Source organism: Mobula birostris, chromosome 2 (assembly GCF_030028105.1).
Source record: "Mobula birostris isolate sMobBir1 chromosome 2, sMobBir1.hap1, whole genome shotgun sequence".
Classification (NCBI taxonomy): domain Eukaryota; kingdom Metazoa; phylum Chordata; class Chondrichthyes; order Myliobatiformes; family Myliobatidae; genus Mobula; species Mobula birostris.
The window spans coordinates 236,074,247-236,093,015 of NC_092371.1; the positions used below are offsets into that span (position 1 = coordinate 236,074,247).

General features: G+C 40.3%; 1 protein-coding gene across 1 annotated transcript in view; it reads right to left on the reverse strand.

Annotated features, from left to right (window-relative positions):
- Window positions 1-16,517: 16,517 nt before the first annotated feature.
- LOC140194139 (histone deacetylase 2-like) overlaps window positions 16,518-18,769 on the reverse strand; it is a 68,257-nt gene continuing 66,005 nt past the window's right edge. The window contains exon 14 of the mRNA XM_072251617.1: window positions 16,518-18,095. Within this exon, the coding sequence (XP_072107718.1) occupies window positions 18,068-18,095 (28 nt within the window). The 3' untranslated portion in view covers window positions 16,518-18,067. The remainder of the gene's footprint in view (window positions 18,096-18,769) is intronic.

Here is an 18,769-nt window from a genome sequence, read left to right on the forward strand (position 1 = left end):
GCACGAAAGCATATAGGCCTGGTTAAGTCATTCAGGCCTAATATCAGAATGGGGAAGAAATGTGATCTAAGTGACTTTAGCCTTGGAATGATTGTTAGTGCCATACATTGTAGTTTTATTGTTTCAGAAGTGCTGATCTCCTGAAATTTTCATGGACAACAGTCTCTAGAGTTTACAGAGAATGACGCAAAAAACAAAAGAACATCCAGTGGGCGGCAGTTCTGCAGGCGAAAAAGCCTTGTCAATGAGAGAAGTCAGAGGAGAGCGGCCAGACTGGTTCAAGCTGACAGGAAGGCGACAGTAACTCAAATAACCACACGTTACAACAGTGGTGTGCAGAAGAGCATCTCTGAATGCACAACACATCAAGCCATGAAGTGAATGGGCTGCAGAAGCAGAGAATTGAATTGAATGGAATTGAGTTGACTTTATTTCTTACATCCTTCACATACATGAGTAAAAATATTAACATTACGTCTCCATCTGATGGTGCAATGTGCAATTTATAGTGATTTGTAATATCCAGTATGGACAACAGAACAGTCAATATAGCTTAGAAATACAACTGTATCAGTGTGAATTAATTAGTCTGACGGCCTGGTGGAAGAAGCCTGTTGGTCCTGGCTTTGATGTTGTGAGACCATTCCCTGGATGGTAGCAGCTGGAACAGTTTGTGGTTGGGGTGACTCAGGTCCTCAATGATCCTTCGGGCCCTTTTTACGCACCTGTCTCTGTAAATGTCCTGAATAGTGGGAAATTCACATCTACAGATGCGCTGGGCTGTCCGCACCACTCTCTGCAGTCTAGCCATTGAGGGATATACAGTTCCCATACCAGGCAGTGATGCAGCCAATCAGGATGCTTTCCACAACCAGCCCCTTTGTTTTTGCGACATTGAGGGAGAGGTTGTTTTCTTCACACCACTGTGTCAGGGTGATGACTTTTTCTCTGTAGGCGGCATCATGATTATTTGCGACAAGGCCAATCAATGTAATATCGTCAGTAAATTTAATTAGCAGATTGGAGCTGTGGGTGGCGACAACAGTCATGGGTATACAGAGAGTAAAGACCACACTGGGTTCCACTCATTTCTCTAATAATGTGGCCATCATAAAGGACCTTCATCATCATGCTTGATTTTCACTGCTACCATCAAGAAAGAAGAGTTATTACCCCTCAACCATCAGGTTCCTGAACCAATGTGGACTCAGTACAACATTGAACTGATCACTGAACACAACCAAGCTTCCAAGATCTCTACAACTCATGTTTTCAGTATTATTTATTTAGTTATTATTAATAATAAAAATTGTTTCCTTTTGTATTTGCATAGTTTATCTTATTTTATTAGATGCTTGTCAGTCTTAATGTGTAGCTTCTCATTGATTCCATTGTAATTCTTTGTTCTACTGTGAATGCCTGCAAGAAAATGAATCTCAGGGCAGCATTTGGTGACACACTGCATATGTAATTTCATAGTAGATTCACTTTGAAGTTTCATATACACATCACATGTGCTTTCCGGTTTGCCGTGTCATGCAAGTCAGGGTCAAATGTGTGCTTGCGTTATATGATCAAAACAGGAAATAAATCTCCTCCTCTAGAATTGAAAACGATTAATTTCATGGGCTGAAGTTTTTAGATGACGCACTACCTACACTCCATCGGCTCCGGGCATGGGAATGACATTGGGATTTCATGCAAGCTAATATTTCATGTCAAAAAATATTGACATAATTTATGTACCAGAGTTTAAAAAAAACTTAAATGCATCTTTTACTTCTGGCTGCATGTCTTCTTTAACAGAATCTGACTTATTCCTTCCAATGTTTTTAGTTTGAAAATCATTTATCTTTTACAGATTTCAGTTTGAAAAATAACCACGAAACAAGAATCAAGCAAAGATACACTACAGCGTATTAATCACCTGCAATCAATTAATCATGACACTTAACTGTACCAATTACTCTGAAGTATTTAACATAAATTAAGAGCTGGTGTTTTGTGTGTGCCTGATAACAAACCATTTAATTAAAATAGTTAATGTAAAAACTACAATTTTAATTAAAAATGGATCGACTCTACCTATGTCAAAGTTTAATTGCAATGTAATAAAGAGCAGCATCCTTAATTAAAATTATTGGAATGAAAATATAAACAGAACATAATTGATTTTAAAATAAAGTACGTTTTTCTGTTGAGGAAAAAAGGTTGGTGGACTTGTGAGAATCATAGAGTTATAGAATGCTTTTTCACATATTCATGTTTCAAGTACACGGTTAATTCAAAGGTAATGGGGAGAAGGCACAAGATTATGGTTGAGAGGGATAACAAATCAGCCATGGAGCTGACTTGATGGGCCAAATGGCCAAATTCTGCTCCTATGTCTTATGGTTTATTTTAGATAGAAAACAGGTCTTTGAATAATAGTGTCAGTGATTCCAATGCAGTTGTTATTTGTAACAAGAGAAAATCTGCTGATGCTGGAAATCCAAGCTACACACACACACACAAAATGTTAGAGGAACTCAGCAGGCCAGGCAGCCATCTATGGAAAAGAGTAAACATTCGATGATTTGGGCCGACACCCAAAACACCGACTGTACACTTTTCATTAGATGCTCCTGCCTGCTAAGTTCCTCCAGCAACTATTATTGGAGTTGCTTGTAACTGTAAGCAGTGGAACATTAAATGAATACCAATGATTATTAAGCTGTAGTTATCTGGGCTCTGTTCTCATTTTGCCATGATTTGTCAAACTGAAGTCTGCAAGAACAAAGTGACTTTCAAGGGAGATTAGCTTTATTTGTCACATGCACATCAAAAGTCGACATGTACAGTGAAATGCTTCCTATGTGTCAATGTCCATTCATGTGCTGAGGGTAACCTACAAGTGTCGTCCTGCTTCTGACCCGCCAACACAGCATGCCCACAACCTACTGACCTGTACGTCTTTGTAACGTGGAAGGAAACCCAAGCAGTCATGGGGAGAATGGTACAAATCCCTTACAGACAGAAATGGGAATTGAATCCCAAACACGAGAAAATCTACAGACGCTTGAAAACCAAAGCAAGAACTGTTTACTCTTTTCCGTAGGTGCTGCCTGGTATGCTGAGTTCCTCCGGCACTTTGTGTGTGCTGCTTTGGGAACTGAATCAAAAGAAAGGAGGAAGGCAGCAGAAAGGAAATTATAGACCAGTTAGCCTGACCTCAGCGGTTGGGAAGACGTTGGAGTCAATTGTCAAGGACGAGGTGATGGAGTACTTGGTAACACAGGACAAGATAGTACAAAGTCAGCATGGTTTCCTTTAGGGGAAATCCTGCCTGATGAACCTGTTGGAATTCTCTAAGGAAATTACAAATAGGATAGATAAAGGGGATGTAATGGATGTTGTATATCTGGACTTTCAGGAAGGCCTTTGACACAGTGCAACACATGAGGCTGCTTACCAAGTTAAGAGCTCATGGTATTACAGGAAAATTACTAACATGGCTAGAGCATTGGTTGATTGGTAGGAGGCAGCGAGTGGGAATAAAAGGATCCTTTTCTGGTTGTCTGCCAGTGACTATTGGTGTTCCGCAGGGGTCGGTGTTGGAACCACTTCTTTTTATGTCGTATATAAATGATTTAGATGATGGAATAGATGGCTTTGTTGCCAAGTTTGCAGATGATACGAAGATTGGTGGAGGGGCAGGTAGTGAAACAGGCAGGATGCAGATGGACCTAGACAGATGAGGAGAATGGGCAAGAAAGTGGCAAATGAAATATAATGTTGGAAAATGCACAGTCATTAACCTCTGTAGTAAAAATAAATGTGCGGACAACTTTCTTAACGGGGAGAAAATCCAGGAATCTGAGATGGGAAGGGACTTGGGAATCCTTGTGCAGAACACCCTGAAGGTTAACTTGCAGGTTGAGTTGGTGGTGAGGAAGGCAAATACCATGTTAGCATTCATCTCAAGAGGTCTAGAATACAACAAGAGTAAGGATGTGATGCTGAGAATTTATAAGGCACTGGTGAGGCCTCACCCTGAGTATTGTGAACAATTTTGGGCCCCTCATCTTAGAAAAGATGTGCTGGCATTGGAGAGGGTCCAGAGGAGATTCACAAGGCTGATTCCAGAAATGAAATGGTTATCATTCGAGGAACGTGTTTTGACTCTGGGTCTGTACTCGCTAGAATTCAGAAGGATTAGGGGAGATCCCACTGAAACTTTTCAAATGTTGAAAGGCTGAGACAGAGTAGATGTGGAAAGGATGTTTCCCATGGTGGGAGAGTCTAGGACAAGAGGGCACAGCCTCAGGATAGAGGGGTGCCCTTTCAAAAGAGATGCAGAGAAATTTCTTTAGCCAAAGGGTGGTGAATTTGTGGAATTTATTGCCACATGCAGCTGGAGGCCAGGTTGTTGGGTGTATTCAAGGCAGAGATTAGTAGGTTCTTGATTGGACACAACATCAAAGGCTATGGTGAGAAGGCCAGGAACTGGGGTTCAGGAGAAGGAGAAAAATATCAGACATGATTAGATGGTGAGCTGACTGGATGGGCCAGATGGCCTAATTCTGTTCCTATGTCTTATGGTCATATGTGTGGGCACGTGACCAAGTGGTTAAGGCATTCGACTAGCGACCTGAAGGTCATGAGTTCAAGCCGCAGCCAAGGCAGTGTGTTGTGTCCTTAAGCAAGGCACTTAACCACACAGCGCTCTGCGACGACACCGGTGCCAAGCTGTATCGGTCCTTGCCCTTCCCTTGGACAACATCGGTGTCGTAGAGGGGAGACTTGCAGCATGGGCAACTGCTGGTCTTCCATACAACCTTGCCCAGTCCTGCGCCCTGGAGAGTGAAGGTTTTCCGGGCACAGATCCATGGTCTCGCAAGACTAACGGATGCCATATGATCTTATGAATCCCGATCGCTTGTGCAATAAAGCATTACACTAATGTGCCGCTCCCTTTGTCAAAATGAAGCCTGCAAGAACAAAGTGATTATATACTGGAAAATATCTCCCATTACTATTCTGCTTTCTATTTACTCACAGGATGTAGGTGTGGAGGGAGATGGGATCAGGGTGTGTGATCCCCTCACTAAAGGACTCTGGAGAAGTGCGTGGAATTTTACATTGTTCTAATAGTCACCTGGTTATCTTCATTAAGGTTATTTTTTTATAATGAATTTCAGATTTATTTGAATTTGAATTTGAATTCCCCAGCTGCCAAGGTCGGTCAGCCTGGCTCATCTGGAGCAATTACCTGAAACTCCATCTGCTGGTCCAAAAACTCAACCCAACCACTATGCACCATGCTCTTTATAACACTGGGGTGAACGGAGTTCCTGTGCATTTCTGAGGCCCTCTTGGATTTGCAGATCTGTACGGTGGAATTCAATGTTTGAGATCAGATATGTTATTGCAGCTGAGGTTTGTAAATTGGATAGAGTCAGCCCTGTAAAAGCACACTGGGTGCAGGGAATTACCCCCCCCCCCATTTCATTTACACTAGCAAGTTACAGCCACTTGCTGGGCAACTTACGTTTGGTCACTGTATCTTTGAATGCTGCCCGTAGTCATCCATGGAATAGTTTGGATACTGCTATCAATGGAGTCAGCAAGTACGCTGCTTCTTCATGCACCAGAGGTATGCTTTTAAACACAGCACGGTCCTGTAGTGGTTAGCATAAGGCTTTGCTGCGCCAGTGATCAGAATTCAATTCCTACTGCTGTTTTTTAGGAGTTTCTACATTCTATATAGAAACATAGAAAACCTACAGCACAATACAGGCCATTCAGCCCACAAAGTTGTGCTGAACATGTCCCTACCTCAGAAATTACTAGGCTTACCCATAGCCCTCTATTTTGCAAAGCTCCATGTACCTATCAAAAAGTCTCTTAAAAGACCCTATCGTATCTGCTTCCACCACCGTTGATGGCAGCCCATTCCACGCACTCACCACTCTCTGAGTAAAAAAAACTTACGCCTGACATCTCCTCTGTACCTACTCCCCGGCAGCTTAACCTGTGTCCTCTTGTGGCAACCATTTCAGCCCTTATGCACATGATCAATGCCTCTCATTATCTTATACACCTCTATCAGGTCACCTCACTCAACCTGTTTTTATAAGGCATTCTCCCCAGTCCAGGCAACATCCTTGTAAATCTCCTCTGCACCCTTTCTATGGTTTCCACATCCTTCCTGTAGTGAGGCAACCAGAACTGAGCACAGTAGTCCAAGTGGGGTCAATAGACAATAGGTGCAGGAGTAGGCCCTTCGGCCCTTCGAGCCAGCACCGCCATTCACTGTGATCACGGTTGATCATCCACTATCAGTATCTAGTTCCTGTCCTATCCCCATAACCTTTGATTCCGCTATCTTTAAGAGCTCTATCCATCTCTTTCTTGAAAGCATCCAGAGACTTGGCCTCCTGCGGCAGAGCATTCCATATATCCACCACTCTCTGGGTGAAAAAGTTTTTCCTCAACTCCGTTCTAAATGGCCTACCCCTAATTCGTAAACTGTGGCCTCTGGTTCTGGACTCAACCATCAGCGGGAACATGCTTCCTGTCTGCAGCGTGTCCAATCCCTTAATAATTTTATATGTTTCAATAACATCCCCTCTCAGCCTTCTAAATTCTAGAGTATACAAGCCCAGTCGCTCCAATCTTTCGACATATGACAGTCCTGCCATCCCGTGAATTAACCTTGTGAACCTACGCTGCACTCCCTCAATAGCAAGAATGTCCTTCCTCAAATTTGGAGACCAAAACTGCACACAGTACTCCAGGTGTGGTCTCACCAGGGCCCTGTACAGCTGCAGAAGGACCTCTTTGCTCTTATACTCAATTCCCCTTGTTATGAAGGCCAGCATGCCATTAGCTTTCTTCACTGCCTGCTGTACTTGCATGCTTGTTTTCAGTGACTGATGTACAAGAACACCTAGATCTCGTTGTGCTTCCCCTTTACCTAACTTGACTCCATTTAGATAATAATCTGCCTTCCTGTTCTTACCACCAAAGTGGATAACCTCACATTTATCCACATTAAACTGCATCTGCCCAATCACCCAGCCTGTCCAAGTCACCCTGCATTCTCATAACATCCTCCTCACATTTCACACTGCCACCCAGCTTTGTGTCATTGGCAAATTTGCTAATGTTACTTTTAATTCCCTCATCTAAATCATTAATATATATTGTAAACAGCTGCGGTCCCAGCACTGAACCCTGCGGTACCCCACTGGTCACCGCCTGCCATTCCGAAAGGGACCCGTTAATGGCTACTCTTTGTTTTCTGTCAGCCAGCCAATTTTCAATCCATGTCAGTACTCTGCCCCCCATACCATGTGCCCTAATTTTGCCCACTAATCTCCCATGTGGGACTTTATCAAAGGCTTTCTGAAAGTTCAGGTACACCACATCCACTGGCTCTCCCTTGTCCATTTTCATAGTTACATCCTCAAAAAAATTCCAGATGATTAGTCAAGCACGATTTCCCCTTCGTAAATCCATGCTGACTCGAACCAATCATGTTACTACTATCCCAATGTGTCGTAATTTCATCTTTTATAATTGACTCCAGCATCTTACCCACCACCGACGTCAGGCTAACCGGTCTATAATCCCCCGTTTTCTCTCTTCCTCCCTTCTTGAAGGGAGGGACAACATTAGCCACCCTCCAAACCACAGGAACTGATCCTGAGTCTATAGAACATTGGAAAATGATTACCAATGCGTCCACGATTTCTAAAGCCACCTCCTTAAGTACCCTGGGATGCAGACCATCAGGTCCCGGGGACTTACCAGCCTTCCAGACCCAACAGCCTATCCAACACCATTTCCTGCCTAATATAAATTTCCTTCAATTCATCCATTACCCTAGGTCCTTTGGCCACTATTACATCTGGGAAATTGTTTGTGTCTTCCCTAGTGAAGACAGATCCAAAGTACCTGTTCAACTCATCTGCCATTTCCTTGTTCCCCATAATAAATTCACCCACTTCTGTCTTCAAGGGCCCAATTTTGGTCTTAACTATTTTTTTCCTTTTCACATACCTAAAGAAGCTTTCAATATCCTCCTTTATATTCTTGGTTAGTTTACCTTCATACCTCATTTTTTCTCTGCGTATTGCCTTTTTAGTTACCTTCTGTTGCTCTTTAAAAGTTTGCCAATCCTCCGGCTTTCCACTCGTCTTTGCTATATTGTACTTCGCCTCTTTTATTTTTATACTGTCCATTACTTCCCTTGTCAGCCACGGCCTCCCCTTACTCCCCTTAGGATCTTTCTTCCTCTTTGGAACGAACTGATCCTGCACCTTCTGCATTATTCCCAGAAACATTTGCCATTACTGTTCCACTGTCATCCCTGCTAGGGTATTGTTCCATTGAACTTTGGCCAGCTCCTCCCTCATAGCACCATAGCTCCCTTTGTTCAACTGTAATACTGACACTTCCGAGTTTCCCTTCTCCCTCTCAAATTGTAGATTAAAACTTATCATATTATGGTCACTACCTCCTAATGGCTCTTTTACCTCGAGGTCCCTGATCAAATCTGGTTCATTGCACAACACTAAATCTAGAATTGCATTCTCTCTGGTAGGCTCCAGTACAAGCTGTTCTAAGAATCCATCTCGGAGGGACTCCACAAACTCCCTTTCTTGGGGTCCAGCACCAACCTGATTCCTCCAGTCTACCTGCGTCTGACCAGGGTCCTATATAGCTGCAACGTTACCTCTCAGCTCCTGAATTCAATTCTACAATTGATGAAGGCCAATACACCATATGCCTTCTTAACCACAGAGTCAACCTGCGCAGCTGCTATGGGCGTCCTATGGACTCGGGCCCCAAGATCCCTCTGATCCTCCACACTGTCAAGAGTCTCACCATTAATACTATATTCTGCCATCGTATTTCACCTACCAAAATGAACTACTTCACACTTATCTGGGTTGAACTCCATCTGCCACTTCTCAGCCCAGTTTTGCATCCTACTGATGTCCCGCTGTAGTGTCATCAGCAAACATACTAACCCATCCCTCCACTTCCTCATCCAGCTCATTTATAAAAATGACAAAGAGTAGGGGTCCCAGAACAGATCCCTGAGGCACATCACTGGTCACCGACCTCCATGCAGAAAATGACCCGTCTACAACCACTCTTTGTCTTTTGCAGGCAAGCCAGTTCTGGATCCACAAAGCAACGTCCCCTTGGATTCCATGCCTCCTTACTTTCTCAATAAGCCTAGCATGGGGTACCTTATCAAATGCCTTGCTGAAATCCATATATACTATATCTACTGCTTTTCTTTCATCAATACGTGCCCACATGGGTCTCCTCTGGGTGCTTTGACTTCCTCTCACATTCCAAAGACGGACAGGATAGGGTTAATGAGTTGTGGCCATGCTACGTTGGCTCCAGAAGCAAGGCAGCACTCGTGGCTGCCCAGAGCACAACCACATCCTTGGACTGTGATAGCCATTGACACAAACAATGCATTTGACTGAGTGTTTCAATATACATGCAACAAAGAAAGCAAATCAAAATATTTTAACTGCTCAACTTTCACTTGCTACTTTTCAAAGGTTGCTCTAGCGCCCCAAGCAAAATTAACTTGAAATCATTGAAGTTAAAAGCAAGAGGCCCGCAAAGGGTCTTTCAATTCACTATTACTAGTCCAATCTAACAAGGCCATTATAACCCTCAATAAGCAGTAACTGAACAGCATTATTTTAATGCAAAAATGTAATCTTGAAAGAAAATGACCACAATGAATCAAATCAAACAGAAAGCCACTGGAAATGCGCAGCGGGTCAGTAATCATTCATGAATAGTTAAAAAAAAGTAAAGATTTTTAAATTTTTTATTAATGTAATCTCTTTTACGACTTCACATTTACAAACCAGTGCTAAATTTGACGGTCTATATGTAACAATTTTCTGATACAGGATATAATTGCTACAACTGAATACTATTAACGTGACACACATAAAAGTTGCTGAACACAGCAGGCCAGGCAGCAACTTTGATGTGCATTGCTTGAAATTCCAGCATCTGCAGATTTCCTCGTGTTTGCACTATTAACATGATGTCCCTATTAAAAACGAAAAGATCAGACAAATCTTCTGATTAGGAAGCCATTCCATTATGAAATATTATGTTGGGAAAATTAATGACTGGTATTGGAGTCTATACCTTTGCAAAACTTAACATAAATAATATTGTTTTACAAATTGCAAAGGTGCTAAATTAAAAAAAAGAGCCTCCAGGAAATAGGTTATTTGTGGATAATAAACAAGAGATAAACTGTAGATGCTATTTATCCAAGCAAAGCACACAAAATATTTGGAGAACTCAGCAGGCCAGGCAGCATCTATGTTAACGAGTCGGCATTTCAGGCTGAGACCATGACCTGTCCTGGTGAAGAGTGTTGGCCTGGAACGCCGACTGTTTATTCTTTTCCATAGATGCTGCCTGGTCTGTTTAGTCCCTGCAACATTTGTGTGTGTTGCGCTACTTGTGAATAATGATTGATTACAAAATTGAACAAATTAATGTAAGATCTCATCTGGAATTAGATAGTCCCGGCAATAATTGCATACTACACAGGGCTTTGGATCACCCGCGATAGGGAGGGGGAAAACAAGCGAGGATTCACAGTTCCAATTTTTGTTCTGTAGAGTTCCTCTTGTCCTTACCTACCACCCGGAGCCTCCACATCCAACACATCATCCTCCGCAACTTCCGCCATCTCCAAAGGAATCCTACTTTGCTTCCATCTCTCCCTTATCCCCGCAGGGATTGCTCCCTTTGCGATTCCCTTGTCCATTCGTTCCTCCCCACTTATCCCTACAAACGGCATAAGTGCCCATTCACCTCCATTTACGGCCAAAAACAGTCCTTCCAGGCGAGGTAACACTTCACCTGCGAATCTGTTGGGTCATCTATTCTGTCCAGTGCTCCTGGATACGACCTCTTCTACATTGGTGAGACCCATCGTAAATTGGGGGACTGCTTCATCAAACACCTCCACTCCATCTGCCAAAAGCAGAATTTACCGCTGCTCAAACATTTTAATTCCAATTCCTATTTAAGATGAGGCCATCCTCAGGGTGAAGAAGCAACACCTTATATTCCTTCTGGGTTGCATCCAACCTGGTGGTATGAATATCGATTTCTCCTTCCGGTAAAGAATATTTCCCCCAACCCCTTTTATTCCCTACTCTGGCCTTTTACCCCTTCTCGCGTATCACCTTCCATAGTCCTCCTTCCCCTCTCCCCCACCTTTTTATTCTGGTGTCTTCCCTTTTCGGACCTGAAGAAGGGTCTCAGCCTACAACATCGATTTCCATTGATGCTGCCTGCTCTGCCAAGCTCCTCCAGTATTTTTTTGTGTGTTGCTTTGGACTTACAGCGTCTGCAGAATTTCTCATGTTTCCAATTTTTGGCCTGTCACCCATGCTAGATAATGTTTGGGTCCTGGGTAAGAAAAGGATCTGACTTCCCAAAGAAAGTAACAAAAAACTGCAGATGCTGAAAGTGTGAAAGAAAAAAAATGGAAAGTCTCCTCTACATGGTTCTGATCCAACTCCCCTATTGTTATCACCTACACTCCCTCCTTCCAGCAACCCCACTGACGGAATATTTTCTCAACTAAAACCTCAATTGCATCCCATGATTGAAACCCCAGCTGTCACGGATTGTACTTTAGAACTTTTCACTAAATGTTCAATTCTCCATTTTGCAAGTCTCATTTAAAATCTGTCCAAGAATCTACATATTTGAAACAAAGTAATTTGCCTACACCAAAAACAGTTGAACACATTACTAAATCAAATTGCAAATTTGTAATTTGAAGCTTACAGTTTGAACCAGGAAACACATCTTTATTGCCGATTATTATATGAACAATCACACTGATCTCTTCCATTGTACATTTAAGTCCAACTGTCTTACTTGTGTCCTTACACTTCTTTAGTTTTAGTCAAAGCATCCTTGCAAAGACTACCTTCCCCTTCTGTGGCATACAATCCATTCTGTCAAGTTGTCTTTCTCAGAATCTCATTAAGGTGTGAAACAGTTGGGAAAGTCCCTTAAAATAATACACCGAAGTGAAAAAGCACTCTAGAAATTAAGATTTTGCTTTTAATCACACTGAGATATGTGATAATTATCTTCCACAACGGATGATGCTCTTTACCCTTTTTTGAATATATCAAAACAGATGTAGCCCTGAAGAAGTCTGTCTAAAACGTTGACTATCTATTCATTTCCATAGATGCTAACTGACCAGCTGAGTTCCTCCAGCATTTTGTGTGCGTTGCTATAAATTTGATCTGTTTCATTTTATTATACTTTTTTTTTGAAGTAGTAAGGAAATGGAGAACTGATAATGTTTACAGTAAAATGGCAAATGGCCAAATAGAAATGTCCATGAGTTGCAATGTTATACGTTGGCTGCAGTTATCCTGTCAGGTTTTGATACCTGTTCAAAGTAAATTTATTATTAAGGTACTTACATGTCACCACATACAACCCTGAGATTCATTTTCTTATGGGCAATTCACAGCAAGTCCAAGAACCGTAACAGTTCACGTTTAATATGTGAATACAGCCAAACAAATAAAATCAATAGAAGACAGCGTCCAACAGGGCGGATATACAACCAATATGCAAAGGGTATCAAACTGTGTCAATACAAAAGTGAAAAAAAATCACAAATAAATAAGTAATAAATATCGAGAACAAGACTCCTTGAAAGTGAGATTGTTTTAAATATCCTGATGATGGGTATCGGCTCGAAACTTTGACTGTGTACGCTTTTCCATAGATGCTGCCTGGCCTGCTGAGTTCCTCCAGCATTTTGTGTGCGTTGCTCTGTTTTGTTTCCAATCCACAGAAACCATTGAACTGGTATTAGCAGCCATACAGCAGTGGTCAAGACCTCAAATCTCCTTCATTGTGTCTATTTTATTGTGCTGCCTTTGAGACCAGTCTATAAATTGTCTTATTTGTCTAATTATTGAGTGAGCAACAATTTATTTTTATTTTATGATTTCACTTGAGTCTTCAGCACAGAAGTCTGAGCTTCACTGGAGTGTTGTACAGATCATACTGTGCCAGTGGCAGTGTTGTTTTTTCAGTTGACCTGCTAAACAGAGCTCCCTCACAAATGAATGTGATTCCTCACTCTACAGATATTTACTCCTCAACCATCTCATTAACACAAACTATCAGGTGGATATTTCACAGCCTATAGAACCTTGCTCTGCCTAAATCATACTTCTACATTTACCATAATATGACTGTCTGTTTGGAGGCACCTGAAAAAGTTGTATATGTATTTAAATTTCTTTTTCTTCAATTCTAAGCAAATTTACAATAATTATTGCCCTCATCTCTTATTCATTTACCCTCTCATGTTTAGTATTGAAGAATTTTAATTGTTCCTCTTTGCGTCAGCAGCTATGCATTTTCCTTGTGCCTCTTGGGCATTCTGATCAGCCCTTTAATGTGCTTCTGCACGTTCCTACGTTTGTCCTATTGAATCTCTTCCCAGTTTGAATTTGTATCCCTTCTTTACTCCAATTTATTTCAGTGTTAATTTGTTAATCTATTTAAGTCAAACTTGTTTGCCAATTTTTTTCTGACATGCTATGAATTAATCTTTCGAATAGCCATTCTAAATGTGCTTGACGTTGAGTGCGGTTGAACAGCCACCTGCAACCTAATTGCTTTAGCCGTTCCAACGTGTGAGACTATTCAATTGCTAATTGCAATTCAATCCACAGAATTTTAGTGCTATGTGACACGGCCTGGCGATCTATTGATTTGTACAAACCCCAGCTTCTCAGGTAAGGCAGCCCTTGCCACCTTTAGCAACATACACAAAATGCAGGGGGAGACTCAGCACACCAGGCAGCGTCTATGGAAATGAAAATGCTGTCATTGCTAATTTTGCACTCCATACAAAAACAAGAACAATATCCTTGAGGCAATCTCTGCCCATTTTGACTGTAAAGATTAAAGCTTACCCTATTTTGCTTTAAGACTCTCAGTACACTCTAAGGTTATAAAATGAGAGAAAAATCAATTTTCCATAATTTTCTTTGAAGATAGTTAGATATGTCAAGTCACCTCACTTCATATAACATATAATAAAAATTTTAACATTCATCTTCTGTGTTGACTCACTTCAATCACAATTTCGAACCGCAGTTTGAGTGCTCTCCTTCTCTCGATGGTGAGTGTTTGCTGCCGATTCTTGAGTCGGGATACTCAAAATAAAAATGGTACTACAGACTGTAACGTCAAAACAGTGACTGTTTGTCTCTTCTCTTGCTGAGGAAGGAGTGATATCTCTCTGTCCTTTAGTGAGAGAGCCTGAGGGATGTTGAAATGTTAGGATGAGAAGTAGTTTTGATGGACTGTAGACCATGGTCTCTCTTTGGGGCTTTGCTGTTGCTTGCATGGTGAGTGGCGGGAGGTGCTGACGCTTTCTGCTAGAGTAAGTGGAGAGATGGTTGATGCTACTTGCTGCTTCTTGTGTGTGAGAGGGGGGCAACGGCTTTGGGCTTCATACATTTTTTTCTGTCATTCATTCTTTGGGGTTATTCTTCTGTTTCAAGAATGACTGCGGTAAGCAAGAATTTCAGGTTGTATATTGCTTACATACTCTGAAATTAAATGGCACATTGAACCATTTTGACTAACTTCAAATCCACATATTCAGAGCCAATTCCAAATAAATTCTAAAATTGCATTCAGACACAATAATGGTCATAGTATTTTGAAGGTTCATTTATTATCAAAGTATGTATGCAGTATACAACTCTGAGATTCTCCAGATAGCTACAAAACAAACCATTGAAATCAAAGAAAAACATCACCTCCCTGTGCATAAAAAAAACTAGCAAATCGTGCCAACCAGCAAAATGATCATCAAACCATCCCCTCCCACGCAGAAAAACATCATGCAAACTGCAAGAACATTAAACTCCAACCCCTCCACACAAAAAAACCTTACAAATCGCACCAAATTAAATTGCTCAAATGGCAACAAGAAAGAACAGATGAAAATACGGAATATAAAAGATATCAAACTGAAAAGAGCACTTATAACCCACAGTAAAATTCTACCATTATTCGTCAGGCATGGCATTATTTTTTTTGAACTATCTTCCCTGAATCTTGGTATAAATTTTTAGAAATAAAAAAAAATCTGCATAGGATTTTGGGAAATATTAAACTTGGCCACATCAATTAGTTACTGAACATTGGTTTATAAATTTCTGTTGCCTTGTTCGATTTTGCACACTGCAGATATTCCTTTAACACAAATCCAAATGGCCTTTTCACTGAAGTACAAGTCATTTGAAAGACGTGGATCAGAAATCAATCACTTTAATTGGAACCAGCAAGAGAAAAAGTGAATTTTATTTCTTATGTCTGTGTACAGTGAGGTATTTTCACAGTATAATGTAGATATAATGAGAATATACTGAAGGCATTCCGTCTAGTCACTACAATATTAATGACCCAACACTGCTTGTGCTCCTTGTTCTCTGGTAATCACATTCCATATCCTCAAGGGGCTATAGATCTTTGCAGTGTTGGCACATACAACACAACTGGAATGCTAAATGAATTTTGTTTTTTTTTCCTCAACCATTTTTAATAACTGCAGAAATGATATTCAGAATTCTGAAGCGCACAGAATTATTGTTTAGATCGAATTTTTAGATTGTAGGAATCTTAATGCTAAATTCCCATTTGGATAATCTACACTTGAACCTGAGACCCTGGTTGTGTTTCATATGCACTTGATGAGACTACTTGAAAAAAAAGACATTATTAGCAGAGCACTCCATTATGGCAGATATTGGAGATATGTACAATGACAACACAAATGTTAAATTCTACTTCAATTTTTAACTTTAGGCATCATTTTCAAATATATTTCAATATTAATTAAAATAGGAGCTTCAGGTGTTTGCTAAGCAAGCTGATATCTTGAGAAACAGAACATTCCAGACAAAAACATTTAGGGTCGAAAATGTACTATTAAAAAATATACTAATGTTCTTACAAATGTTCTTTACCTCTTCTCTGAGGACAAATTGACCATATTTTTTTCTGGGAAAAGAGAACACGAAAGGGCTTGAAACTCCAAACTGGGAAAAAAAAAAGTAGCGCTATCCATTCCTATCAATTGGATTCGAACCTAGTAAACTTTTAATATTTTAGTAATGTCGTAATGAAATGTAATGTAAAAGATTTTCAATAAATCCCAACTGTGCATGAAAAGTGGAAATCTGTAACTATTTCTATAGTACTAATTCTGAAGCTAATGTTTTTTTTACCAGCACTGCCACTCATTAGCCATGAACTTGCCTATTGACTTTCTAAAGTGTTTTTGCAAAGCATGCTGCTGTCAACAAGTCATCTGAAAGCACTGTGGTTTCAACAGGACTTCTGTGCAATTCCTTAAGCATACTGAAGAATGATTAATGAGAAGTCAGAAATGGAACTTAATATCAGTTAGAATATTTAATTGAATAACACAATTGGAAAACAAAGAGGTGAATGGAATAGATAGACATGAAAAGTAAAAACAAAGTAAATAGAAGATATTTACCTTTTTTTAAAAAAAACTCTTAACAGAACAAATATGACTCCAAGCTTGTAAAAAGTCATTTGCAATGCCAAAGGTATTTTACAGCAATTAAGACATCATGTGGTTCAGCAGGTGGACAATTACCAACTCTTTCTGAGGTAAGTCAGTAAATTCATAGTAATCAAGGCATTTGATTGGCAAGGCAATTTCTGGAGGATACTTCTAGACTTTAACTTAGCATGTGCATCACATAAACAGCAAGGATCATATTATAGCCCTTCGAAGAGCAAAACACTGAGGCTCTGCTAAATTAGATCATATATAATTCACAATAAAATAAAACAGTACATTATTGAACTGTACTGAAGTGCAAATCTGCCTACCATTACCCAACCAAAATCAAAATGGCAGGATACTGAAAAGTCTTGGAACCCACTTAAGTTTGATATTGCGGAATTCTGAGAGGGGGTCGGGGAAGCCAGAAGGAGGTGAAGAACTCAGTAACAGGAGATTTTAGATTGTGAGGAAAGGACAATCAAACGTTATTAAATGCTCGGAACCTTAGATTACCTTTTCCCCTACACCTAGCCCCTACCCCTGCCCCCACACCATAGCAGCAAAATAAATGACTGGAAAATAAATTACCTGGAAAACTAATATTTTTCTTGTCAAATGATTTTCCTACAGAGAAAGCTGACGAATTCTCTGCATCAGCACCAGTCACATACAAAACAGAATTCCATTAGTCCTTTCATTCTATTTAGTTCTAATCCTTAAAATACCTGATCAAGTAGGTGGCTTTTTAACTTGAAATTGGTGTCTACAAACAGAATGTTCTTGTATTGTTATGCTAAGTAAAAGCTTGAATAGTTTTGTCTTGAAGATGCCATCAAGGTGCAAAACAGAAATCATGGTGGTGCTTTACATTTGTCATCGAGTAAATACCTTTCCATATCACACATACACATATACACACACACGCACGCACACACACACACTCACTTCTGCACTATTCAGTTATGTAACAACATTTAATTACAAATTTGTGTAAAAGATAGTAAAAAGTTTTAACAAAGTAACAGATAGCTCAGTTATAAGAAAAATTGTTTGGTTAAAAAAACATTAATTACAAATGCTATTATTTGCAATATCGGTAAGGTGGTTTTTAAAGTTAAATGTTTCTTTCAGTTTCATAATTAGGACTATTGGTACTTGTTTTTCGGAATGTCAAGAAAAAAGCTGACCTGGTTTTGAAATAAATATGTGGTCCACTTGAAAAAGTATAAAAAGATTTTAGCCTTCAAAAGCAGAGCTGTTACTTTGGGATATGACCTCCGTTTGCTGCATTAGCGGGCTCCAAAATTCATCCATTTTGACGAAAGTTCACTGATCCGACATGGAAATACTGCTTCTCTCTCGCAGATGCTACCTAAACTGAAGGACGTTTACAGCTTTTTCCACATTCTATTTAATGGTTTGCTCAGACCTGATCCTGAAAGAGAAGTCATATTATTAGCCAGTTCTGATAACTTGTATATCGGAATGCAAGCACTGAATGATAAGAAAAAAATGAACATGAATTCTAAAACTTTCTAAAACTTCTATTCTATTTTGTTACAGACAAAATCATAGTAATATACTCAGTGACCAATTTATTGGATACACCTACTCATTAATGCAAATATCTAATCAGCCAATCCTGTGACAGCAATTCAATGAATAAAAGCATGTGAACATGGTTAAGAGGTTCAGATGTTCAGGCTGATTTATACTTGTGTGTACTAGCTTGCGCCGTAGCCTACGCAAGTGGGCTATGCTGTTGTGAGCATTTATACCTGTGCGTTGGTGTGTCTGCGTCGCTCTGCAATTCACCGCCAAAACGCTAGTTGGTGATGGGGTTTCTATGCCACTGCGTTGAGTTTCTTCGTGTTGAAACTCAACGCAAAGAAACTCAAGCTTCAAACAATGGCGACTGAAACGGAAGGAGGGTGAATTTTCTGTGCTTGTCCAGCCACTGAGAGACTTGGACAAGGACAAGCATTTCAAATATTTTCAGATGTTGGCAGGTAGATTTGACGATTTGGTTCATCGTCTCCAACCATTCATAACCCATCAGTGTACGCACAGTATACTCAGAGACTGGCAATCGCTATTTGAGTTTTAGCT